We start from the raw sequence: 27,146 nt of genomic DNA, 5'->3' as shown, positions 1-27,146 counted from the left end.
TGATTGATTTTGTGATTATCAGATGATTTTGGTTACAACTACCAAAGAAAATAGCCTGAGGTTTCTGTCAGATTTGGAAAATTCTAGTCCAAATACATGAGATTTATGATAGCTGGCGAGAACACAATCTGAAGGAGAAAAAGACCAGCTCCTGGCAAACTTATTAATAAGTAGCACCACTACTTTCTTTAACATCCCTGTGATTTACGAGCACCGATTAAAGAACAATTACAATACAGCCCGAGTTGTACTGAGGAGCATCGCTGGTAGGCACCTCACGCCACCTCGGCAAGCTTTGAGTCGGTGATGTCTCCATTCCCTCACGCAGCCAGTTAAGAGAAGTCCATAAATTTTAGGCTAATTAACTGCATTGTCATGCCATCTTCCAGCCGCGGTGGTTATTGAGAACCACACCGTAATTAGGTCAAACTTGTAACTTGATTAGTATCGATCATGCTGAGGGCTGGCAGGGCCCGGGGCAGGCCGCCTGCAGCTCCCCGCCCTGCCCTTCACAGAGATCGGCCATAACGAGCCGTAATCGCGGGGACAGGGGGTGACAGCGACGACAGCGCTGGGATTAGCGTGCTCCAGGCCGGAAACCGCCTGAAGAAGGTGGTGTGACATGAGGGGGCTGCTACGGGAGGGGAGGCGGCCTGCGGGCCGGCGCGGAGCCGGGGCGCTGGGAGCGAGGCGGCGAAGGGACGGAGCGGCGCAGGGCGCTGGGGCCCGGCGCAGCGAGCAGAGCCCGCGGCCCGCGCTGCCGCCCCGAGCTTCCCGCCCGCTGCCACTGCGTGGCGCTCTGCACCAGCGGGCGCCGGCACGGCGCGGCCCCCCCCCAGCCCGCCAGGGGGCGCTGCTCCCTGCTCGCCTCCCAGCCGAGCCGGGGAGGCTGCCGGGAGCCGCCATTTTCTCGGTGTCGGCTGGCTGTGGGGCCGTGCCCGCGGTCGGTGCCGGCAATGAGGGGGACGCGGCGCGGTGAGTTGTCAGGCGGGCGCGGCCGTGGCTGTCGGTACCCCGGGGCGGTGGGCGAAACGGGCCGCCCGGCTGCCCGCGCAGGGCGGCTTCTGCTGCTGCGGGCGGCTCGGCGGGGCTCCCCGCGCGGGGCAGGGGGCTCGGTCCCTCCGCGCTGCCCGGGGCCCTCCCGCCCCGCCCGCGGGGGGTGTGGGGGGGTCCGAGGGCTGGCGGGGGCGCCGCTGCCCCAGGCCTCTCCCGGGCGGCGGCGGGGGAGGGCGGCAGCCGCGGGAGGCGTTGCCATGGGAACGGGCCGCGCCGCCTCCGCCGGGCGCTGCTGGGCCGGGCCTGCCCCGCCGGGTCACCCGGCCCCGGCCCGCCGCCACCCCGGGCCGCCCCCTCCCCCCCCCCCGGCTGCCCGTTACCCGGCTGCCCGCTGCCCGGGCCGCAGGAGGCCGTCGCCTGAATGAAGCGTCCAAGTGCCGAGTTCTCCTTCCATAAGTAAAAGAAGATTTTGCTGCGCTAATACGCACTTCTGTGGTCGTCTTTGGTCCGTTTGACGTATTTGAATGTCGTCTTGTCCCTTTCCCGCTCTTCCTTTTTTCTTTTTTAATAGACCCATCACTTCTTAGAATGCCTTTTCTGCTGCTTGTTAATAAAAATGTGGTTTTGTTCAGGTTTTCTACTGTGAGTATTCAGCAGTTGTTAAGAATTCTGCAGGAAGAAGTTCACTCAAGATCTTTTTTCTTCCAGCTGTAATTCAGCCTTCAGCCCAAGCAGTTCTCCCTTGCACCATGGCTGTGTATTTATGCTGATACTTCTCTTTAACACTGTATTTCTGTGTCTGTACTACTGTCTCTCTGATGCTTCTGCCCTATAAATGGTTGTTACACAGTGGTTTTAGTCTTGGTAAGATTTCTGTCTTTCTTATGTGTTATTAATCTCCATCTGATAGGAAGTACGGATTTGTTCTTGCAACTCTTTAGATATTTTTGTAGAACTACTTTCATTGTTCCTTCATTGTTACAATCTTAACTTGCCATTTTAGTACTTCATATGGAATGTTACTCTGTTTATCATCGAATAAATCACTGCATGACAGAGAAGGCACACAGTAAATTATTCTAAGAAAGCAAGTTTTCATGTGATAGATGTGTCGATCAAGCTTTTATTTCCATGTTTTTATTTTTTCTTATGTGCTTCATTTTGCTATGGACGTGCTTGCGTTGCAGTTTTCTTTGAGGCCCTTTAAAGAACACCCAACTACCTCTTTCTGTAGAAAACTTGGCACCTGCAGCATTGGCCAAGAAGGGCAAAGGAACAAGTTAATGATTGTTCTGTACCTCCTCTGACCTTGGCCTTTGTAACCAGCAGCAAAAGTGAAAGAATTCTGATGAGGGTTGTTGTTTGGCTCTGGGTTTGGTTTTTTATTTTTGACTGCTCCCACTGATACAAGGCAGACTTGCATTTATTACCAGAACAGTAAGAAAATGTGTGTTCCTATCTCGGTCTTTGAAGTAGGAAGATGGATTTCATTTCAGGCCTCTGTACCTGTGATGGTGCTTCTACATTTGTTGCCATCATCCCAGCGTGGGCGAAACGGCTGCAGGGAGCTGAAGAGTTTCAGAAAATCCAGTTCATAATCAGATGCAGAATTTTCCAGGAGAGAGAAGGCTGGATCATTGGATTTTATGCCATCTGCTGTTACAGTCTTTCTCCTTTTTGCTGCCCTCTAGTTTTTAATTCCAGGAGTTTTTTGTTGTCCTCTGGATCTTCTGGAGTCTTCCCAATCTTATGTCCCTTCCTAGTTTCAGTAAAAGATCTGAATTTCAGACTTCCCCTAACCTCAGACTCTTTCAGCTTTAGAATATTTTTAGATTTGGATTTCTTGGCCAAGGGATAGAATTTAAAAATGTTTTTTTTAATCATAGTGTTGGAGTTGTGCCTTCATAAACAGTGCTGAAGGTTATGTGAAAACGAAAACTTTTAACCTTTTTTTTTGCTACCAACAGGAATGTAAATACTGGAATTTGTTCTAAAGATTGGTGGAAAATAGAGGTGAAACCAGTAGCTGCTTTGATTAACCTATTACTAAACTTGGTATGATTGGCTACTGATTTCTTAGGGAAAAACTATTGTATGTATCTTTTGTGGTTGTTTTTGTTTTGTTTTGGGAGTTAACAGCATACAGTCCTTTGCTGCTTTTTATTTTTCATAGCATGTGGTCTGTCTTGTGGAGTTCTGATCCACAATATTCTGAACATGGTAATTGAAAGTCAGGCTCCAGAAATAGCAAGTTGTGCGTGAAAGTTGGAAGTATGTTAGATTGAAGAAGGCATGCCACAGTTTGGATGGAATGTCGCTCCTGTTGTGTGAAGTGAAGATGTGCATACCTTGCAGCTGGTTGTCCTTCCCCTTCTGTGTTTTGGAGAGTTTCTTATTAAATAGAAAGACAAGCAGAGTGTTTTAAACAGGTGCAGCTTTCATATTTCACTTTTGGCACAGTGTTATAACTGGTATTAATCCCCAAATCGTCCCAGTTTCCTGAGAAACATAAAATATAAAGGATAAATCAAGGGACATTTCTGAGTTTACAGGATGATGACTGTTGTGTGTGTTTATATGTATATGTAAAAATATATATACAAATTTGCCTCATTCTTCAATGGCAAAACATTCTTGCTAGTGATACCAGGAAGTGTACCTTCTGCACCAGGCTGCAGTTAGATGAATGTGAATAATGAGCGAAGTGGCACTGGCACGACCAGGAATATGAGCTGGGTGGAACTGAGCGCCCGCGCCAGTGGGCAGTGCAGGAGGTGACAGGCTTCCTGTACGTCGAAGGTTATATAACTTTGCTTCAGAAACCAGAAGATTCAGCAGTTTTGCTGTGGAATTAATCATGTTGCTGTAGCCGAAGTTCTGTGTCGTTATGTCTTCTTGATGAAAGACACCCTCTTTTTCAATCTTTTTCTTCAATTATAAGTTTAAACGATTTGTAAAAGGATATAACACTAAAAGCTGGAGCACAGCTGATACTTGGGAAAGGATGTGTCCCAGGGCACTGTGGGTTTTGCTTTTTCAGTCTTTTTTCTTTTTACTCTTTGCTATTCTACTTTAACATACTCCAATTAACTGGGTAATTTTTTTGTTTCTTAACCATAACAGCAGTAATTCAACTTCCAGGGATTACATTTCTATAGTGATACATTTTATGATCACAGATATAATTTTTTTTTAACTGATCTGCTTCATATTTGACAGAAGTATCTTGTAATTTCTATTTTTAGTAGGGTAGAAACTGCATAGCTTGGTTAGTCCCCAAAATGTATTCACAGACTTTAATGGATGGAAGTATGCTTCAAATTGTATTAAATACAACTTCCAAGCTGTTTTCGAGTAGAAGGAAAAGTTCTGGAAGTTTAGTCTCAATTTCTTGAGGAAGAACTTGGAGCTAAATCAAATTCCTGTTAATAATACAGCAGTTAATAAATGAAATGTTCTAAAGTTAAAACATAAAAATTATGTAAAACAGATTTTATATCACTTGACTTGTACATATAAAATGTAAGTCTATAACACAAAAATGAAGAATCTTGAAAAATTTATCCACCACCAGCCCCCTAAATGGTAGTGTTGTAGTACTGAATTTGAAATTATTTTCACAGCGAGTTGTGTTATAAGAGGCAGAACAGAATAATTAAGCAAATGAAGATAGTGGTAAGGAGTATGGAAACAGGATGGAAGAACAAACAGGCTGGTTTTTCCAACGTGTTGTGGAGGGAAAAAGCCACAAATGTAAAAATTATTCTTTCCCTATGATTTGCCTGAAAGAATACTTAAAAAATTTCAATAAGCTTAAATGTTACAATTCAAGCTACCTTGTAATTAAAAATTTATAGCTAAATCGTACAGAGAGTTCTGTATGATTTTCAGGAGTACAGTGCCTATAATGAAAAATATTTTATTATATTCCTGCTTAGGCCATAAATAAAACATTCATCTTACTGGAACTGCCAGAGAAACTTGAGACTGTTGGGCTTGCTCCTTTTTTGTAGTTTTGATTTGGTGGGAGGGTTACTGGAAGTCTTGTGCACTTGGTGTTTGCTCTCTTGATCTCTACTTCTACCTTCAGTCTCCTTCTAGGTCTTTCTCAGTATGCTTGAGGTTTGGTAGGATTTTTTTCTGTGTTGGTCCTGGGTGGGTTTTTTTGTGCTTTTAGTGGGTTTATTTGGTCCCCTACCTTCCCCCTTATTTTTAGGTACTGTCATCTGTAGGCAATTCATTTCAGTGGCAGCAGCTGTTGGAACTAAACCTTTGCTTTAGATAGGTTTTCTTGTTTCCAAATGAAAAACGCTGTCATGTCTTTCACACTTTACTTTGTACTAAACACTTAGCAAGGTGTGGTAGAGCTAAAATGGTTTTCTCCAGACCTTTAGTCCTCCTTCTTCCTTGGTCACTTTGAAAAACACCGATTTATACATTAATCAATTAGAGCCATTAATGATGTCTTGTGCTTGACCTTTGACCTCTCTGTAGGACTATGTGCTTAGGCTACAGCATGCCAGTTTTTTCTATAGCGGCTGGTATTTACTCCTTCTTTCTTATACACACAGCTGAAGTTCATCTGAAGACATTTATTTTTCAAGTTCACAAAAAAAATTACTGAGCGCTGCCATGAATCCATTCTTCTTTTTATTGCAGTGTTCCATACCCATATGACTTCTTCATTAAGAAAAATACAGTATGAAAATCATTCTCAAAATAGTACGTTTCTATTGGCCTGATTATATTTATTTCTAGGATGGAGAGTGTAAAAGTCACTGTGAGTAGAGTCAAGAATTAGGAAGATGTAATGATAGCCTAGTAGAACCTTGAGCAGCTGACTGACTTCCTATGATGATAAACCCTGCTGGGAAGCTAAATAGGGCCTGTTTGAGAAAACGGAGAAATGAAACTGAGGTGGTGGATTTACTTAAGCTTTGGCAGTGAATCAAAAGGCATTTTGTAGATATATATACTCTTTATAAAATAAAAAATCTCTAGGCAGAAATTTTTTCAAATGGTTATTGATAATTACATGTAAATATGCTAAGATTTCTAAATGCTGTTTAATAAATCCTGTATTTCTTGTGGCTTTTAAGTATGCTTTCAGTTAGCAGCGTGCACCTTTCTTGATCTAATTGCAGCTGAGCAGGCACAAAGTGAAATTCAGTGAAGTGACATGCATAATTGTGTGTCAGCTGGTACAGGATGTTCTGCTTGATATTTACTTGCTGCACTGCTCTCACATTTCAAAATTCAGCCAAAAACGAACACTAACATTGCTCTCATAGTCAGCGTGTCATGCAGAAGCTCCACGTGTATGTACCCTTTGGTCAGGAACATGAGGCTGTGCAAGTAAGTTTTGGACTCAGAGGTTACTGCCATGCTTGTCCTGTGGAAGAATTAAAAATAGCTCCTTATAGTGCCAATCTGTTTTAGGGTTAAGGATGGAAATAATCAAGTCTAATGAAATATACTTGAAAGAGAAAAGTGGGTTCTGTACTTTTCCTTTGAAGCATTTTAGATCTAGGTAATGTGATGTTGTTACATTTTTGCATGAAATCATACCTGATAATATTTTTAAAGCTGAATTTAACATGTTTGGCTTGCAAAACCGCTGTGTAAAATTTTGCATTTTGAATAACAACATTTTTGCTTTAAATTCTTGTCTTTATTTTTTGTTCTGAAACATAATCAATAGACTATATGAAATGGTACTTTAGATTGAAAGGGGGAGGTGTCTTGTGACAAATACTGTCAGATGTTTAAAAGCAGGATTAAACTTGGGTTCTGGAAGTCTTTCAGGCTAAAAGAGGCTTTGTTTACTCACTGCATATATAAGAAGATAGTTAATGCTTCCATAATAGTTAAAAAAACCCCTGGGTTTTATAAGTGAAGATGAACTTCAAGATTTCTGGACCTTCTACTTTGAATTAATATGTGATTAATTAAATTTACGCAGAAAGGCTTAATTAACTTCTGTATACATGAAGTATACTCTCTGAACTTGGGTTTGCTGCTGGTATGTATTATAAAGTCTCATGTACATGTCTTGGCTGCGTTTTATGAATTTAGGTTTCTTAGCCATAAACAACTCAGAAATTTACCTTTAGATATTTTTCTTCTGCAGTTACTGTTCATCTGTGTGCTGCTATGATGCAGGATGTTTTTCTAAATCATTACTCTGACCTGGAGTAAGGCAACTGTTAAAATTGCTGTGTAGATACAGTATTCCTGAGCTAGTTTTAATTGTACACTTCGAACAGTTGCTTTAACAGTTGTTTGAAACAAATAATTGAACTTGATGTTGCATTTAAAGTAGTACTAATGTTGTATTTAAAACAGTACTTACACAAGCGAAGAGTTTGCCTCAATGTTTAATAAATAAGTTAATGTCTTTTTCTCTTAGATAAAATTATACTGAGATGTAAGCCAACTACGTTTAGAGGGGCTGTTGTAAGGAAGGGGCTTTGTGATGTGGGTGGATCATGGTTAAAGCCAGCAGATACCTGTGAGGGCTTTGTCCTGCTTCTGTCGTTGCAGTACTGAGACGTGGTTTTGAGAGGCTTCTAGAATGATGGTTGAATCTTTCTGCTCCAAAAGATCAAGATTAAATAATGTGGTTGATACAGTTGACGACAGTAACTTCATATTAAAGAACGGATCTGAGGTGATTGGAGCTTCTGTCAGTACTTAATGCTCTTTTGGTATGTGCTTTTCATGCTGTTTTGATTGCAAGGATCCAGATAGATTTCTTACCTCCAGTGAATCCAAATGTGGCAAATGTGCCATGTTGGGGGCATAATTTTTTTTGTTTACATTGTTAATAGAAGGAATATCAAAGTATTCATAGCACTGTAGAAAAAACTGTTTGAAAGAATAAAGCCACTAATCTCAGTGTTCTGAGTGATGAACACACAATCTATAAGGTTTTTTTCGTTTTATCCTAATGCTTATTTCCAATTACATTTTCCCTCAGTTGTTAGAACTTCCAGTGCAGTATATAGAGATATTTTTTTTTTTCTGCTTCAGATACTGCTGTTACATCTGGCTGAAAGGCATTATCCTGTGCTTTCCATTGCAGTGGAGGGTAGTACAGATACTGATTTTTAGGTAGTTCTGTTAGTTCATTTTTGCCTAGCATTCACAGTTAATTAAAAGTAATCAATAAAACTGAGGAAGATCATTGCAGTTAATTGAATATCATCTCCAACCTGGTTTCTAATATTTCAGTTTAGTCTTTGATCCTCCTCCTTCAATGTCTTTGCTCAAGTGTTTCCTTTTCAGTTCCTTAGTGTTACTAAAACACACACACAACTTTCCAGGAAACACCCAGAGGATCAACAGAGTAAGCGGAGTAAAACTAATACAAACTAATTTAGGTAACAGTTTAAAACTCATGCTGTTATTTCTGTTAGGGAATCTGTCGTATATGAGACGTACCACCTATGTGATAATTTCAGTTCTGCAGCTCACATTTTTAAGGGTGAGAAGTTATTTTGGAAGAAGAGGAGAAAATGCACAATTAAGCATTATATGTTTATAGACATTCTGAAAATGAAGCCTGCTTTAAAAGCAGTAGGGGTCATTGGAATGAAAGTATCTAAAAAGTAGATGTTTGCCAGTTGCATGGAGTATTTTTTTTCAGAATTTTCAAGTTATTTACTAAAAAAAAAAATGATGAGGCTTCTTAAATTTTCTTATGTTGGAGGGGGAAGGCTTTCATGAAAGAGTCCAGAAAAGTACGGCAAGACCCAGGCTTGCACGTGCAGTGTAAGTATGATTTGAAGATCATCCCTGTCAGAGGGTGCTGGAGAATATAAAGATATAATATTTATGAAAATTGCTTTGTTAAAATATCTTTTTTAGCTTATGAAAAATAATGACTTTACAGTAAGCACTGCGTTCACGTTACGAAGGCTTATATATATATATGCACACCTGGTATATGAATATACTGCTGTATCATTCTTACTTTTCAAGAAAGAATGGCAGATTTTAAACTGGAGCAATTAAGTGGTGCTTAGAACATGCAGGTGGCTTATGAGAAGTGGGGGCATAATGAATTTTGTCTCTTGTTTTTTAACTTTGTATAGCATAGTCATTGTGATATGTGGTCACCCCGTATGGCATAAGGAACAGAAAAGCACAAACCAAGAGTGATCTTTGCATCTTGAGTAAATTCTTAAGACCTGTCAGGCTTGAATCTTGGTCTGTCTTTACCCCTGATTTCAGTAAGTACAGGGAGGGCAAATTACGGAGTGGCTGAGTAGATCATCTGCGATTTGCTGCAGTTAGTTTGTATGCAACAGATCAAAGAGGCTCTATCCTGATCTTAATGTAAATATAAGCCAAAAAAGTTAATATGTAAAAATTTAAATTGGATTGTTTTTTCACTGTGTCTGAACTCATTTCACTATAAATAAAACAGAAATGAAGATATACTTCTAGTCATACATTGAAAGCATATGCATTTTTTTGTTTTTTCTATGGATATTTTGGAAAGGAGTCTCCGAGGGATGTGAGGTAGGCTTTGTTTGCTTTCTTGTAGAAAGTCTTTTAGTCATGCAGATAAGAAAATCAGTATGTAGCCAACAGTATTTGAGTGATACAAATTATTTTATGAATGCAGTGTAGTAGTAATGATGATAGATCCATAAGGTCACTTTTACAGAAATGTTTCTAGAGGGTTTAAAGTGAAATTTTAAAAGGAGATAAACACAAACTTTAAAACTGTTGTTATAAAAATTGATTGTTTTCAATATACATATGTATATTTTTTAAATATCTGTATTGTGACAGCTTTCTTATTACTACATGTAATGACTGATTAATTTTTTTGCCCTTCAGAGTCAAAACAAGCATATAGGTCAGATTTGTAGGTCAGTCAGTATAATTTATTCAGATCCTGTTTTTGAATTTGCTAAGCTAAACCAGAAAACCCCAGTGTAATTTCTAGTGTCATTACATTAGTCATGAACTGACTTACAGATGGAATTAAAGCTGGTGCTCAGAAGTAGTCTTATATCCATGATTACATGAAGCAAGCATGCTGAATCTCTAATGCCATGTTTTCTCAGCGTGTAGCTTAATTGTCTTTGTCATCTTGGCAAAGGATTCAGTGATTCTGCAATGCATAGTCATTTTAATTTCCCCTCCCCCTTCTGAACTTTAAAAAAGGTTTTGTCCTTCCTGTAGAAGCTAAATCTGGTATTATATAAGAAATTATTGTAATTGTAACATCTGCATTGATCTTAAAGAAACTATAATCAATATTAATGCAGATGTTGAGGAAGCTAGATTTTTGCCTGATGGCCTATCTTAAGAAGGTAAGGACTGGAAACAGATCAGGATCCATACAGAAAACAGAGAAATGCCCAGCTGTTCAAATAATTACATATTCTGTTCTTCCTTATATGCATTTCTTTTTGCTAATTGCTGAATTATTATTGCTTTGTGCTAAGAAGTCCATTTAGGCAGTCTCACAATAATTTACCGTTTAATAAAGGAGTGAGTTTGAGACGTGTATCCCCTGTAGCCTGTGTTTTACCCAGGACTTCCTAAGTCAATAATATCACAGTACTTGTCAGGACAAGAGATGAATTTTTACTGTGCTCAGACTTCATCCATCTTGGGATGAAGGCGATGACTGTGTTGAGTTTGTGGTTCTTGTACGGGACCTGTGGAAACCAGGTTGCTTTCTTTTATCATGAAAGTCATGAAAGAAGGGACTTGTCTGCGTGCTCTTAGCCGCCCTCTGAACGGAAGGGTGCTGGGGCAGGGCGAGCAGTCAGTACTCGCCCTGGCACAAGTGCAGGCAGGAACAGGAATGTGGGACAGGTGAGAAGAAGAATAATGTTCCTTCAGGGAGGGAAGGGAGGAAAGGCTGAGTTGATGGCAGAGGCGCAGGAACTTTTGGTAGAGTGTAAGCAGGGCACGGGAACGTGCAAGCAGCATGCTGGGCATGAACAGTAGTGATAAGTAGTCCAAGATGCTGATCTTAAGCAGAACACAGCATTTTGGTAAAATGCCCTAGTGAAACATCTGATAGTTTATTTCATGAGATTTTCTTTGTTAAAAGGGAAACTGAGGTGTATGTCTTTATAATATATATACACAAGTCCAAAGCCTTTTTTTCTTTTGTGGTGGTGGTTTTACCAGTTGATGCCTATCTGTAATGGGCATGGTAGTCACAGCCTTCATACCAGGAAAAATACAGTTGTGTTTCAGAACTGGACTGTAAAGTCTTGCACATGTGGTCTGCCTTAGATCAGTATTTTAAATATGTTAACTTTGTAACTTTATTTTTCAGGGTCAGAAGCCTTTTGGCAGTGTTTTGGCTGGAGCTTTTGTTAAATATTTTGTTGATTTCATTCTTGCGCTGTGTCTGTGTTAAGAAATAGAACATGCTTTTAAAGCTGTAAATGTATAAACTTGTGTGTTTTCCAGATAATTTTTTTATTGGCCTGTAAAACTTCATGATCTTCCTGCCTTTCTTCACAGACAGTTTTTTAAAATGTTGTTTTCAGTGTTCTGGTGTTTGCCCCTATGTGGCAGGGGAGGCAGGCAAGGGTGAGATGGGAAAGAAGAGGAAGAGGCATTTTTTTAATACATCAAGGCTGGCTAGTTTATCTCAGCCAGTTTCCAGGCTTGTATATGACTATGATCTATGCTTCTGTCTGTGAAATTAAAACATTTATTTTTTGTTTAGGAAATCTGAAAGGATAGCCCTACATATGAAGAGATGACGTGTAATGTCTCAGATAACCTGGAAGCTTGTGCCACTCCAGACACTGACCATGATCAAGAATGGGCACAGGAACACTACCGACTAGGAACTTTTGTTGAATTTCCACTTGGCTGTCCAGTTTCAGCGTCGGCACTAGCACGAGCTGGCTTTGTTTATACTGGAGAAGGTGACAAAGTGAAGTGCTTTAGTTGCTGTACAATTATCGAAGGATGGACATCTGGGGATTCTGCAGTTGAGAGACACAAAAAGCTTTCCCCAAACTGCAAATTTATTACCGAATCTGCTTTTCTGGAGAATAACATACATCCTCTTGCCCAGAACTACCAGCATAGAACTGAAAATGGTTCCAGCAATTCAGCCCTCCTGTGTACTCTGGATGACACTTCTGATGTGGAGGCAGATTACCTGTTGAGAACTAGGCAGGTTGTGGATATGTCAGATAATTTGTATCCTAAAAACCGTGCTATGTGCAGTGAAGAAACAAGATTAAAGTCTTTTGACAGCTGGCCCCTTGATGCTCAGTTGACACCAAAGGAATTGGCTAATGCTGGATTCTATTATACAGGTGTTGGTGATCAAGTAGCATGTTTTTGCTGTGGTGGAAAATTGAAAAAGTGGGAACCCAGCGACAGAGCTTGGTCAGAACACAAGAGGCATTTTCCCAACTGCTTTTTTGTCTTGGGCTGGGATGTTGGAAATGTTCCAGGTGAATCTGTTCCCACTGAGCTTGAGAGAGGTGGTGTGAACAATGCACAGCATCCAAGGAATCCATCTATGGCAAAATACGGAAGACGTTTACAAACATTTTTAACTTGGATATATCCTGTTGATAAAGAGCAACTTGCTGAAGCTGGGTTCTATAGCACAGGTAAGCCAGACCTTAAAACGGCTAATATCTTTTACAAAGAAATCTTATATAAGTGTTTTGTTATGAAAAAATAAGCTTTTTAATTGTAATATGGAATGATTTGCCAAAATTTCTTTGTTCTGTAAACTACTTTTCATAGTTCTTATGTAAAATGACATACGTTATATCAAGTATGTTTAATAGTAAAGTATAAATCTAATCATAAATTCATTTTTGGCAATAAAACATTGAAATGTGTTTTCCTTGCCTGCTAAAACACTCACATCTTTCGCAATGACAACTATTGAAGTTTGTATTTTTTTAAGTAATGAAGTGCTGCCCTCCAGATAGCTACCCTAGGTCTAAGGGGTGGACTTGTGGCATGTACAGCAGCCTATTCAACGAAGTCCAGGTGGTGTGCTGTTTTATTGATTTAACATGTGTTTGTGTTATCAAAGCATTTGGACACCTGAAACCAGCAAATACCATTACTGCCTACTGTAAAAGCTTTATGAAGACGATGACTCCAGTGGAAGAGCTTTTACTTTTAAATATGTAGTGTTTGACTTAGATAAGACTCCAATGTCTTTGTGCATTGGTTTCCCAATTAGATTGAATTGCGTAGTGCTGTTAAAGCTCCTTGAAATTCTTCACTGAGAGATGCTGTACAAGTGCAAAGTGTGGCTCTTATTAGATCATAAAGAAAAGGGGATTATCTGGAATAATTTCTTGGTGTCATCTTAATTGGCTTCTCTCTTAGTAGGTCTCGGAAGAATTTTTTAATCTGATTCCATTTGTTTCACTGCTGGCCATAACTAAAACCTGTGATACATTCCTGTATGAGTGATATATGGGCAATATTTGTACCCAGTAGAACTGATTTTATTGATTTCTTCCTGGATTCCTTAAAGTACCTAGCTTCTCACAACCAAGTGAGATCCGTATTGTGGAGGTGCACTAAACATGCGCCAGCGTATCCAACCTAATGGCTGTTCATGTGACTTCTGTGAAAACTCTGTTTCTTGTGGCCCGAGAACCATTTAGCTCTGTGGGAAAACTCTGACCATACCTCCTCATTTCAACAAACAGAATATCTAAGCCCTTTTCTGGCGCAGTCTTTGATTACAGTAGGTGTAGTGCTAGAACAGAGAGAGTGCAATTTCTCCTAACATCTCCTCAGTCAGTTATGCTACTGCTGTGTAGGGCCAGTTAATGGTGAAATAGAGGACCAAAAAGGCATGGAAACATCCTTAGTTCTTTGTGGCACACTAGTTCGTGGCTTCTTTACTAGTGGATTGAGCTATTTGATAGTAGATTTTTTTTTAGCTTTTACTTTTTATCTGTTTAATTGCTTGCTAAAATAAAGCTTGGGAATATTTCATGTGACTCATACTTCGTCTTTTTTAAGCTCAAGCCTCTCCTGAACGTTTGTTTCAAATCATATGTATTATGTTCTTTAAAATTGAATTATTTTTAGTTACAATTGCTAAGCAAGAAAATATTTTTTTCTTAATAATGTAACATTTTAGTTGAAAACTTATTTTTATGCCTAGTAGAAATACGTAATTTTATTCTTGTGTGTTTCCTCAGGTAATGGTGATCACGTCGTGTGTTTCCACTGTGGTGGAGGATTGCAAGAATGGAAGGAAAATGAAGACCCATGGGATCAACATGCCAAATGGTTTCCTGGGTAAAGTATTTTTGATTGTTTTCTTATTGCAACTCTGAGTCTTATTTACAGTATATTATATTTTAATAACAGAGCATACTACTAAAGGTTTCAGTTGACTATGGGTTAACATTCTTTAGATTTATGTAAATAACCTTTTGTTTTAGTTGCCCTCCTCCACTTCCTTCTTCATTTTTGTCATGGAGGTACCAAAGGAATAGCAGTTACCTTCCATGGTTTGTGGTTTTCCTTTTCAATAAACATAAGAGATTTTTAAGGTTTTTTGTATGGGGTCTTTATTTTTGTTGTTCCATCTGTTCTGTCTTCTGTAGTCCTGCTCTTATATGTGTAATCATCAACATAGGCTTTAATGTTATATCAGAGGCCTCAAAAGAGGACATTTACTTCATGCCTTCATTGAGAGGTAGGAGGGAGTTCTTCTGAAGTGGGTGTGAAAGAGAACTATATCTCAAGAGGCTGAGGGTGCATCTAACTCATTAGAGGTGGGCAGTCTGAAAATTGTCCTAAAATAGTACTTTCTGAATAACTATACTTCTAAGTCAGTGTTGTTTGTATGTCAGCTTGTTTGTAGGAATTATTAAAGGAAAGAGAAGATTTCTGTGTCTGGACTGAACTGATGTCTCAGCTAGCAGAATTACAAAGTTTTGTGGATATGTATCTAATTATTTTTTTTCTTACCATCAGAGCGCTACATTCTAATTGTTATTTTAATAGCATCACACATGCCAAAGTTCGTAACTTATGTCAGGATACAAAATGACTAAACTTATGTCACAGTGCAAGGAAACCTGAAGAACTCGGTAGTGGTATTGAATTCTAAACATACTTCTGCATAAATTTTAAAGGATTGAGGATTCCAGACTTCCAGTTTTCAGAAAGACTGCCAATTTTGTCTAAAACCTGTCTTGAGGAAAGGAGGAATTGTATATGACTCATTGTTTCTTGCAGGTGGATAAAAGCTGTCCAAGTACAAAGACTTAGTTACTTGTATAACATTGATAAAATCAACGTCTTTTATGCATTAGCTGCCAAATTAGTCTTCTGTGGTGAAAGGCTCTCTGGAAGCTGGGAGGTAGTATTTATGTGTTAGCTGATCCTTTTCTCAGTAGTGGTAAAGGCGGCTTTTAATTATTAGTGTCTGCCACTTGAAAGAGATGCCATTCCAAGTTTTTGGCTTGGTGCAGTGAATGGTGAAGACTCATTTTCTTGCTACATTTCACTCCTCCTTATATGGGTTTGGTCTTGTTTTAGGTTGCTTAAATTATGTCAGTTTTGATTACTTCCCCCCAGATCATTAATTGACTAATACGGAGTTTTTGTTTGCACATCAACTTGAGTGGCAGTGTTACAGCCTCACAGCGTAGCGTACTACGTCCGTGAAGTGCTGAAGGTGAGGGAACTGCTGAAGCTAGAGAACTATTGTTGAGGAGTTATGACATTCCCTAAATCTTCTGGTAGGGAAGAGCTCTGACCAGTGGCTAGGACTAATTGGAAAGTATTGAAAGAAAACATGTAAGGCACCTGTCGGCCCAGTGACTGCTTTTCTTTGATTGCAAAAGATTAAACCAACATTTTAACATAACGTTTGTTTTTCATTGGAGTCTTATATAAACCTGTGGCATCAGCTGTAATGGCCAGCAACTCTTTAACTTTCTGTTTCACCAAAAATGTGAAGAAGATAAATACTGCTGAAGTGATTAAGATGTTTTTAGAAATGTTTAAATGACATTACTGATGTTGACTAAACATTCAGAGATTTCAAAAGCTAGTATTCTATGTGATGTAGGAAATGTATTGAAGCTTTCCAAAGTTATGTAGTTGATTTTTGTTTTCCTGTGCAGTTTTGTTATAACTAAATATTTTTATTTATAGGTGCAGATTTGTGAGAAAGAAAAAGGGGCTAGAATTTATAAATAACGTTCATTTAAGAGATGGATGTAGGGATTCAACAGTAAGTGTCGTTTTAATCAAATACTTGGTGAAAATACAAAGTAGTCTTTACATAGTTTTCATATGAAGTTACTCTTCTGATTATCTGCATATCATTTAATCCTTCTGCTGCTGCTTTGATTGGCAGAAAGTGAAAGACGTTGAAATATATTTTGGTGTCACGCAGGGTTTATAGATCTTGCAGTTCTCCTTAGTTGGCTTCTGGATCACAGGTAGTGTGCCTTATATTAATTGTGTGTTTAGTACAGAACAAGTTCTATTTGTTTTATAGCTTGGTAATTCCAGGTTTAGGATGAATGATTTCCCTATTCATGCATAGTAAAAATTTTTTCTTTTCTTGTTAGTAGAGCATTGTTAAACTTGTATGCAGTCACTAAAAAGTAAAACCAATGTTATTTTAGAATTCTTCCATAGACTGAGTCATGTACGTATGATTATAGCAAAGATGGGTTAAAACGAAAACTTAAAACAATAACATAACAAAACAGTGATCCCTTTGCAGCTGTTCAGAGCAGATTTAATAGTTCTAGTCAATAAAATAACTGAGATCAAATAGATATTTTCTGTCTTGTAACTGTATGGGTTTCCTTCTGCCTTCTCCAGAATTGTAATTTTGTTTGTTTATATTTCACTTTTAGACAGAAGCTGCTGAAGGGACGATACTTCCTAAAGGTACCTGTTTAGAAAAAAAAACCCAAAACAGCCCTCCCTGTTTTGGAATATCCATATTTGCATGTGTAGTAAAGGAAATGGTTAATTTTAAAAATAAACCTATTACATTTTTAAGTAAAGCATGACGGGCAAATTGTTGGATGATACTCTTCCATTGCTTCATTGCTTGTAAAGAACTGCGGAATGAATTTTATTTCTCTTAAGGGAAATCTAATCATGGTTGGATAAATATTGTAAAGTAATGATTACAAACCATGAAAGAAGTATGCATAGGATGCATTTTTAGTTTTATAGCTAGTAAGTGTGCGTCAAGTATTGAATTAGTAGTGCTGTGGGATAAATCTTAAATACAGAATTGAAACAATCGTTGTTTTTCATGAGGCAGGAAGAGTTGGTGTGTTAAATGGCAAGGACTGGGAGGCTGAGAAAACTTAAATAGCTTGTTATGTGCTCCAGTATTACACATTCCTGCAATGTTTTTCACAAATACCAAGCAATAAAAAGACAAGCCGGTTAAAGGCGTAGCAGGAAGACAGTCAAGCGGCTTCATCCCAGGGAATGATAGTTGTTGCTAATATGAGTGGTTACACAAAACCTGTTTTAGAAATCTCTCACATGCTGCTCATTTACAAGAGTGAAAATCGGGTTAAAAAAAATCTTGCTCTTTGAACAACCTTCTTAAGTGAAGAATTAGCCACTTACATGTAATAGTATAACTGGAAATAAGACACCCTGATAAGAAATCTATTCAAAAAATTCATTGAAAAGATGAAAGGGGAGGTCCAACAGACTGAAAAATGGTTTCCAGAAGTAGTGTTGTGTCTTACTGCGGATAGGCTTACTTGCCTCTTGCTTGTTGACTGTGCTGTTTTGGTTTTGTAAATTAACAATACTTAGTGACTTCTCTCAACATACGTATCTTGGTTTGGTTTTTTTCTTTCCCGAACTAAATTAAAATTAGTGTAATATTATCAAATACTTAGGTTTCCATTGTGCCTAGGAATTCTGGGTGAAATCCTGTTAACATTCAGTTACAGAATTTGTGATGTTAATTATGTAAGACATTTTATTTCAGAAGTTGAAAGCGTTGATTTGAAGAGCAAATCTAGGAGGATTTCTGTATTTTAAATAGATGTAGGGAGACTGGGAAAGCTAGGGTGGAAGAGATCTCAAATCTGCGGGTTTGGGTATTTTGACAGTGCAGTTGGTACAATAGCAAAATTCTCAAATTAGAAATACGGTTCCTTTGGCTAGTTATTTGCATAGGTGTCTTAGAGTACTATAGTGAATAGTGTCTGAATATCAGATTCACCTTTGTTAAATTGCTGTTTTGTTTTTCTTAATTTCTTGTTTTAGATGATCTCTTACAGAATCCTTTGGTACAAAGTGCCATAGACATGGGTTTCAGTTTGTCTGAGATTAGGAACACCGTGGAAAAGAGATTGCAGATGTCTGGAGAAAGTCATACATCTGTTGAGGATCTGGTAGCAGATTTAAGTGCTCAGAAAGAACATACAAGGGAAGAAGAACCAAATGAAATCCCAGTTGAGCAAGATGAGCTTATTCAATTGCAAAACCTCTGTGTGTACTTTCATATCAGCTCTTTAGTCTGTGAAATATATCTTACTGTTATCTGTTTATTCTAACCTCTGATCCAAGTCTTATCTAAGGTGAAGTTACAGTATTGTAACTTAAAATTCAAGAGCCTTATCTTTGGACGTAAAAAAACTGGACAAAGAGGGTCTTAAATTATTTGAGCGTAGCAGCATTTGTAAATATCATCTATAAAATAAGTAGTATTAATACCTCAAAAGTGTATAATATTGAAATAAGTCTGGCATGCTTCTGGGAAAAGTTAAATGTGCTAACTAAAAAGTGAAAATTATTGTGACAATGACATTTAAAAATAAAAGCAAGGGTAACTATAGATGTGGGGACTCTGGTGGCAAAATGAAATAGACACAGCAACATACTGGCAAATATTTAGTATACTCAAAATGAAAAAAAATCTTAGTAGAGTATTATTTATTTTTGAGTATAAAATTTTGCCTGGAATAGAAGCATTTTCCTTCTTGGCCAATAAGAAAAAGTGTACTTTTAGTTGATGTTTCTTTCCAATTATTTCTGTTCCAGCTAGGCTGGGACGTGCAGGTTATGCTCAGAAAGATGTTGTGGTACACTCTGCAAATGGACCAAACCCAAGATTTACAACTCAGGAAACTTGTCCTTCACGACAAACATATGGCTGATTCATAGGGAGGGAAAAGACCATCTGGTTGGCATGTTAGGCAGGGATCTTACCAGCCCACTCTTTTTAATTAGATTTTTAATGGACATTGGGGGGGGGGGGAGCGGAGAAGAACTTGTGGTGGACATTATTTTTGGCTGTGCAGGGCTCTCCCCAAGTGTCAGGGGAAGGTGTTAGAAGTTTGCATTTTCCAATGTGGTGTATTAGAATAAGAAAGAGCTCATGTACAATGCAAAACTGATTCTTCCCGTTTTACAAAGTTTTAGGCTTTTGAAGTATGGGAATTTTGAAAACAGAGGCAGGAAGGGAAATCACATACTCATTCTTTTCATTTGAGAAACTCCTGAAAGAAATAAATCCAGATTACGTAACCTTTATCAATGAGCCTTTCTTGTACCTTCTGTACAAGTTTTGGGAAAGTTGTGAATGGGAAGTCTGTGAAAAGAATGGTTCCTGATTGAAATATGCATATCCTAAATTCTATAGATATTTCAAGCTTTTGCAAATATAGATAGTTGAATTCCCTGCATTGGCCTGGGAGATGTAAGGAGATGGGGGTGGCAGCGTGAAAGAGGATTCCATGCTGCAGCTTGGTTTCCAATCTTTTGTAATTTCTTATTCTTTTTAAAGGTGTGGCCTTTAAATAATATGAAGAAAACCTTATCCTTGTGTATAAATAAAAAAGATTCAGTGGTACTAATTGTGATAACTTCTTTTTATGTGTTTATTTTCCTTAGATCTCAGTACTGAAGAGAAGTTAAGGCGCTTGCAGGAAGAAAAGCTTTGTAAAGTCTGTATGGCTAAAGACATATCAGTTGTCCTCATTCCCTGTGGTCACCTAGTTGCCTGTAAGGAATGTGCTCAAGCACTTAATAAATGCCCTCTGTGTCGTACAAACATTATGAAAAGACAGGAAATTTTTATGTATTAGTGAAATATAAAACACTGTGGATGCCAACGTTTCCTGCTTTGTGTAATGTAATGTAAAAAATGCAGTTAATTCCAGGATGTAATCATATGGCAGCATTTAGGTTTTTCTACTCTCAGACTCTACATATAACATTAAAAAAATATTTTCCTTAAATAAATTTTTTGTATGTAAAAACCAACATTGAAAGGCAAATATATTCTGTAACTTCAGTTCATACACATGATTTGGGAAAGCCTAAGTAATGCAAATCTTTATGTGATCGTTCCTTTGGTAGGACTCTGTATGACTGAAGTTTGTGCGAATACAGTTGTATAAAGAGTCTGGCCCTAGATACAATTTGTAAATAAGTGAGGTTAAAAAATTATGTACATGTGTATTATATCTGAGATTTTTAGCTTCTCCAATGTCATGTAAGAGTGAGAATGTTACCTTATTTCTGTAACTTTAGTTGTGACATAATTCAGAGAATATGCGTAAACTTGCTGCTGCAATATTTCACCTTGTTTGCCACTACTACTTTGTAAGTTTGTCTGGTTTGATATGTAATTCCTGTCTCCCCATTTATTTTTTCTGTTTTAGATGTATAAATGGGCCTCAGTAAACTGATTTTAGCTATCTGTTCTTCACAAAAATCCCTCTGTATATAAAATGTACATTGATTTCACTCCATAAAAGAGAACTCAACTGAAATTAAGGAGATTTTACGTACCTTGTGGTCTCATTTTAAACTTGCCCTCTTACACAAAAAGGTGGTCATTGTTTGATTTTCTTTCTTTTTTTTTAACATCATCCTTACTCATTTATCTGCTAATAGTTTGCAGTCCTTCTTTTTGTCTCTTTTTTTATAAGAGGGTGGTAAACTCTTATCTCCATGAAAATGCTTTCTTGTTTTAATTTAAATTCACAAGTAATGTTAGAAATTTTTTTGTCCTTGTCGGTTTGCAACATTTGCATTAAAAAGTGAAGAACAATTCTAGTGAGAGTCACCTTAAAATAGTTGAAACTATTTCTTACTGGACTGATACTCAGTTGTCCAATTAAAAATCAGATTTTTGTATTTAAGTACAGCTGGTTTATGATCACTCTACTTAATTATGTGACTTCCTTATTTTGTGGAGCTACTAATGTTCTGTGCATATATTTTTCTTTGAGTCCTACACACCAAGAGATTTAGAATATAGAATATAGTTTTTCACATTATAAGTTTTAAATCCAGTAGACAGAAATCTAATGTCTATTCTTTATATTTTTTTAAATATGTGCTATGATTATATCTTGGTGTAATGTTATGAATATTTAAAATAAAGTGCAACCTAGCTGTTCCTTGATCATCATAGTTAATTCTCACATGCAAAAAAACCACCCCCAAACCCACCACCAAACAGAAGGATGCTTTCAGTTGCTTTTTTTGTTTTGTAACTCAACTGATACTAATTTAACCTGAGTGTTATTAAGGATAATATATTTTAATTGCAGAGGAAATAAAATCTATTGTTTGTATAAATTTAAGTTTGTTCATTGTGAAGTTAAATACATTAATTTTGCTTTTTTAAATAAATTAGATTTTGGTTTTCTGGAATACATGATGACTAGAAATTCATAAATAATTCAGCACAGAAAGGTTTTATTTTGCCATTTGGGACTTTTCTCTAAAGAGTTTAGTTTTAAAGGTAATTCATGTGTACAGGGATTTTTCAGGACAGACACAGACTGGCAGTTCTGACAGGGTTGTTTCTAGCCCCCATTTTCATTTGCAGGGAGGGTTTTCTGTACTTCTCAAGGGAAATTAAAGGGGGGGGGTGTTTGCATGTGAGCTGGTGTATCTTGCCTGAAATAGCTTGTTTAGTTAATGTTATGAACTATGTTAGGATGACTTGCTCAAGCAGATGGTTTGTTACCTAACCTTGACCTAAGTCATGTGAGAGACGCTATCTGGATGAGCTGGATCCAGCTTACAGGCTGCGGGAATTTGCACGCAGCTCAGTAAAGCCTTGTCTGAGAAAGAGATTGACCAAATTTTACTTAGAGCTATTACAAAACTAAATCCTAGTACGGAGGTGATTTTGGTTGCAAGTGTAGTATGTGAACTGAGAAGAGCCTGGCAGTGGGTCACAAATTGTACCTTCTAAGCTGAAATAGAGAGTAAGCACATTGTCCAAATAATATGCAAGCAACCAGCTTTAACATCAAGCGTTTATGCTATTTAACTTTTAAAAGATAGACCACATCCCTTCTAGTAACTTCATGATAGTTGTTATAAAAGATCTAATTGTAATAGTAATTCAAATTTTAATTGCTTAGGAGCATTAAAGGGTTAAAGGCCTGTTAGCGAGATGACAAAATAACTGCTCTGTAGGTTTATTTTTATTTTTCAAAAACTATAATCAGAGTTCTATTCAGACTAAATGTGAAAAAATAATTAGCATAGTCATCAAATTTTGACAGCTTGAATTAGGAAGATGTTTTTTCAAATTACTTTGATTTTCAGTATCTTAAAGAAACAGAAGAAATTCCACGGGCACTGATACTATGCTGCGTGTTCAAAGAGCTAGAAATGGAGTAGAAGCACAGGTGCTTTGAAAAGGAGGTTAGCAGCAGGACAAAGATGCCCTGGGAGTTGGTCTTTTATAAAAGAGTGAGCTGAAACAAAGAGCTATGGAATATATTCAAGTATCAGTATTCAGTAACTTTATTCTAGTAGCTTCTATGTAAAAATCTTTTTTATTTCCGTTTTACTTGCAGTAGCAGAGCTATTTGCTGCTCCAGATATGTGGGAGATTTACAAGGGGTTTTAATAATGTGTTTTGGAACTGTTTTGTTTAGAAAACATGGAAATTGCATGCCCAATTTAGAAACACAAGGCTAAAATAAGGAAAACCCATAGTTTTGATGTCTTTGTTATGCATTTAGCTTTTTCTCACTGCTTTGAAACAAGGGGCTTGAAACATAATATTGACTTACTCTACCGATTGTACAGATCTACAGATACTTAGCTGTACATCTTTAAATTTGATTTGGGGCTTGATCCAAAGCTCATAGCACAATAAAAAAATCAAATTATTATAGGTATATTTTTAGTTAGAGTATTTCAACACTTCTTTTAATATTGCCTGGTTAGTTTTGACCACAATGCTTCAATGTTTGTTTTTGTCACCTGTGTGTGCAGCCTGAAGCTACAGGGCATATAGTCAAAGTTTTCAAAGCACTGTTGTTAACCTAACCTAATGAGTTTTTTAAAGTTAGCTATGTTTGAGTTTTACTGAAATTAAAAAAAATAATTAAATATGATGGGTTGTTAGAGTTTAATTAGACCTGGGTGGGAGGTTAATGCAGACACTTGATTACTATGTTCATGTCAAACTCGAAGCTGAAGTTGTATGCTGGGATTAAACATTACAAGGGCTGGTGAAGTTTGTTGCCACAGTATGTAGTAACCACTCGGAAGAGAATCTGTTCTGCCTTTCAAGGCATGCAGGTTCTTGCATTTGATGTGCAAGGCCTGCCTGAAGGGAAGGTCAGCTCTTCATAGAGTGAAGGAGATTTTTCTGGCCTTTGCGGTGTTTTTCTGCAGCAGTAAGTACATGAACACTGTGTTGGTACGTGGTGGTGGGTGTTTTTTTTTACCCTCTGCGTTGTGCACAAGTGACTCCTGTCAGCAAGGAGGCTAAATGCCAGAGTGGGATGGAGATTTCCACTGCTGCCCCAGAGGCTTTGTCATTGCTCGTCCTGTGCAGGACGGTGGGACTGGCCTTAGCTCTTGAACCTGCTTTGTGAAGGGTGATGGTTGTCACCTCCGTACAGTCAAATGGGAAGAGCCAGGCTAGTGACATCATCTTCATCCCTCGCGGAACTGAAGAATGAGTGAATACTCTCCCTCTTACTATTTTTTTGGGGGTGGGTTTTGCATGTGTAAGTTTTACTGAGTAGCTTGGAAACTTGAAGAAAATCTTTCCCCCCCATCACCCTGCCATGCCTTCATGCCAATTCGGGCTGTTGCAAGTATCTTGCTGCGCTTGTGAGTGCCGCTGTGTCACGTTGCTTCAAGAGGTGGACTGATGCTGCTGTACAGCAATTAGTGTGCCGTAATTACAATGTGGCTTTCTGTGAGGAGGCAGATGACCTGTGATAATACAGAACCTTTGCTGAAATTCAGATTTTAATTTTTTCTTAACCAGGAGTTCCAATTAAGCAATACTGATATCAACATTACATTAATACTGTAAGCATTAATTCAGAGAATATGGCTCTGACTAAATTAACAAAAGAACTTGATTTTTCCTGGGACAGGAAAGAAGACAGCATATATTCAGTTATAAATGGCTTGGATAAACAAAACCCCAAGGAATATCTGGGGAAAAAATGTTTTTAATTATATTGTGAGTATCTGATAGTTCGAGGTAGGTGAAAACTACTTGGTTGCCTTTGGATAAGTATTAATTTACAGTTTTATAGCCTGGATGGCTATTGATGATGGCAGAGAGAAAATGCTTGATAAGTTAGAATTGTTGGAAATGTATTGGAGAGATACTTGAATTAGGGTTTGCCCCTAGACTGAAAAGCATCATTTACTATCAAAAAATGAAAAATACTTTTGCAGAGTCTCATGGTGAAACCATCTAGGGGAATCATTTACAGTAACTGCTGAAAAGCCAAGTTCAGTAGAAATGCATATGGTCACCTGCAAATTTTGGAGAATGAAATAAGCTAACCTCTAGAAATCACCAAGACAGAACATTTAAATTTACTCATGTTATGTCCTTTTGATCTTATGAAGTTAGATCTTCCTGCAAAACAGTTGACATGGTTTACATTATTTAGTTTTGCACGGTATGATGAGAGTCATCACTTGAGCCAACTAGTTAATCTTCTGAATACCAGCTTTTCAAAAGTGTGTGTCAAGCCACAGAAGCCTCTTCCTTTTAACTCTTGCATAACAGAGGGAGGCTTCTGAGTCTAAGGTTGACGTTACCTCCCTTTCCTGCATAACCAACCCAGGTGGTGGTACTGGAGCCAGTACTGAAGCTCTGTTGGTAAGGGTACAAGCCACCAGAAAAATAACTGTTGCTCCAAATGTCTCTTCTGGTGTTTTGCAAAACAGAATGTACCAAAAGTGACATTAATTTGACTCCTACCTCTGCATCACAATTTAGCCCTCTTATAACATTGTTAACAGTTGCTTTGTAAAGGCTTAATCGGCAATTCCACATTTCTGTAAGGAATGCCCATGTTCCAGGTTGGAAGCTTCACCTCTGCTGGGCTCACAGCTGGAACCAGCGGTACAGAGAAGGGACGTAAGGGTGTGCCTAGGGGGAGTGGGATTGGGAGTCGCCGTCCTCGGCACTTGGGTGTCCCGCGAGTGCCCTTTGCCATGGACGGGAAACACTTTGGTTTCAGCTGCTGGCACTGAGGCTTTGCAGGACTTCCACAATCATGCGAAAGGAAGTTACAGTCTAAAAGAAGTATTTTTATCTTAACGGTTTTGAACATCTGTGCAAGCCACCAAGGTGTCACAAACTGTTGTACTCCTTGCTGTTTGTTATGCATTGTGCCACTTAGAAAAAAAAATCGTACTCACAGCTAATGACAGGATCACACCTCGCTTTGCTTCCACATCCCGCTGCATCAGAGTTGAGGCAGTGAGAAGAGCCTTGAGCCCCAGACATGCTCGGAAGGAGAGGGGACTGCTGAGAAGCGCTTAACAGAAACAAACCTTGAAGCTGGTTGGTAATGAAATCTAAACCAAAGGAAACCACGTTAGGGATATATGTAGGATCTCAGGAATGTGGTAGGTCAGCCCCAGAACACATGCAAGCTTATCTGACAGAGTAATCTGTTCCTTGACTTCGTCAGGTAAGTAACCACCTCCCACTGCATATACTCCCACTTTAACCCTCTTCAGTTCTATCCTCAGTGGTTTATGGGGAAAAGACCAAGATAAATCAATCCACTGTCACCATCCAAACCTGGTGTTTGCCTGGAAACAGAGCAGAGAGCCGTCCCATCCATTTGAGGGAGGATTTTCTTCAAAGCTTAAACATAAAACAAACGTATTGGACTTTGTGGTGTAGAATTGTTTTGCTCTATGATCTTGGGCAAAGGTTGAGCTGAATGACAACGTTTCTGTCCCAGTTCCACTCTAACCTCATCTAACCACAAACCAGCCTCCTTCCTCCCCTTTTCAGGCAACCCCCTGGCTCCGTGTCAGGGTCTCAGGGGGGATGGATGCCCTGGAAAATCCAGCTGGCTGGGACCCACTCTCCGTTCTTGATGGGTGAGTTGCCCTCAGATCAAGAATATGATGTAGTTTCACTGGTTTTTAGCTGCCGCTTAGCTGCTTCCCCTGCTCAGTGCTGGTTGCTGCTGGTTGGCCCACTTGACCTTATTTCAGCTCTTGTCTGCTTCTCACCCCAGCCCTTTTTCTGCTGTACAATCTGTTCTTTCCTGCCTTCATCCATGCTCTGCCACTTACCCAACCTGAAACATGTTTCTCTGGTTCCCGTGGTTCTTCCACAGGCTTTGTCGCCGATGCTGTCATGCTGCCTGACTCATAAAATGAGTCTTGATTCACGGTCCCTCTGCCTGGGCTTAGCTACGGAACACAAGTCTTGGTCATGTCTCCCAAAACTTCCCTACATCTGCAAAGTAGAGCAGATCGCGTCCCAGATCCAACAGAGGTGGCCTGCATGGGAACACTTTCTTGTACGTAAGGTGAGGTGAAGCCTCAAGTCAAATTGGTGCATCTTGACTGAAGCTGGGAAGAGGGTTTTGCATTATTTCCTACCAGCAACCGGTGGGGCCTTTACATGCTTTGGTGATGAAAACTTGAAAACATGGCTGAGGGACTTTTATCTCAAAGAATTGATACATAGCAAGAACACCTCACCTCAAACAGGGGAAAGAGTGCGGGGCTTCAGGCAGCCAGTGGCACAGATGGCTGAATAAAGCTGCCGATAATGCAATTAGCTGGAAGGCACTGGTGACTTACTGGGGTTCTGTTCATTTCTAGAGCGGGTAGCGAAGGGCAGGTAAAACTTCCTTCCTTTTTAGTGATACGGGACAAAC

At 38.8% G+C, this 27,146-nt stretch overlaps 1 protein-coding gene across 15 annotated transcripts; it reads left to right on the top strand.

The window, feature by feature from the left end:
- Positions 1 to 519: 519 nt before the first annotated feature.
- On the top strand, positions 520 to 21,593 carry LOC121097261 (X-linked inhibitor of apoptosis). 15 transcript variants are annotated; one of them, XM_040614036.1, is made up of 9 exons: positions 4,513 to 6,351; positions 7,540 to 7,703; positions 8,708 to 8,769; positions 11,708 to 12,614; positions 14,184 to 14,283; positions 16,156 to 16,234; positions 16,872 to 16,905; positions 18,262 to 18,486; positions 19,891 to 21,593. In XM_040614036.1, exons 4-9 carry the CDS (start codon positions 11,741 to 11,743, stop codon positions 20,082 to 20,084), a joined length of 1,506 nt encoding a protein of 501 aa, XP_040469970.1. In that variant the 5' UTR covers positions 4,513 to 6,351; positions 7,540 to 7,703; positions 8,708 to 8,769; positions 11,708 to 11,740; the 3' UTR covers positions 20,085 to 21,593. The 15 variants fall into 15 exon arrangements, with proteins under 15 accessions (XP_040469973.1, XP_040469969.1, XP_040469965.1 ...); XM_040614035.1 differs by lacking the exons at positions 4,513 to 6,351; positions 8,708 to 8,769 and adding an exon at positions 551 to 612; XM_040614034.1 differs by lacking the exons at positions 4,513 to 6,351; positions 8,708 to 8,769 and adding an exon at positions 875 to 975.
- The last annotated feature ends 5,553 nt before the right edge of the window (positions 21,594 to 27,146 follow it).

Source organism: Falco naumanni, chromosome 14, assembly GCF_017639655.2.
Source record: "Falco naumanni isolate bFalNau1 chromosome 14, bFalNau1.pat, whole genome shotgun sequence".
Classification (NCBI taxonomy): Eukaryota; Metazoa; Chordata; class Aves; order Falconiformes; family Falconidae; genus Falco; species Falco naumanni.
Note: the sequence above shows the minus strand (reverse complement) of the source record. Positions and strands in the feature narration are given on the sequence as shown.

What these genes read in the sequence shown, in the direction of transcription:
- LOC121097261 (XM_040614039.1), top strand. Translation starts at nt 11,741, where the DNA reads ATGACGTGTAATGTCTCAGATAACCTGGAAGCTTGTGCCACTCCAGAC. An exon ending in CATGCCAAATGGTTTCCTGG is followed by an intron (nt 14,284 to 16,155) that starts GTAAAGTATTTT and finishes TTTTATTTATAG; the next exon opens with GTGCAGATTTGTGAGAAAGA. An exon ending in AGGGACGATACTTCCTAAAG is followed by an intron (nt 16,906 to 18,261) that starts GTACCTGTTTAG and finishes TTCTTGTTTTAG; the next exon opens with ATGATCTCTTACAGAATCCT.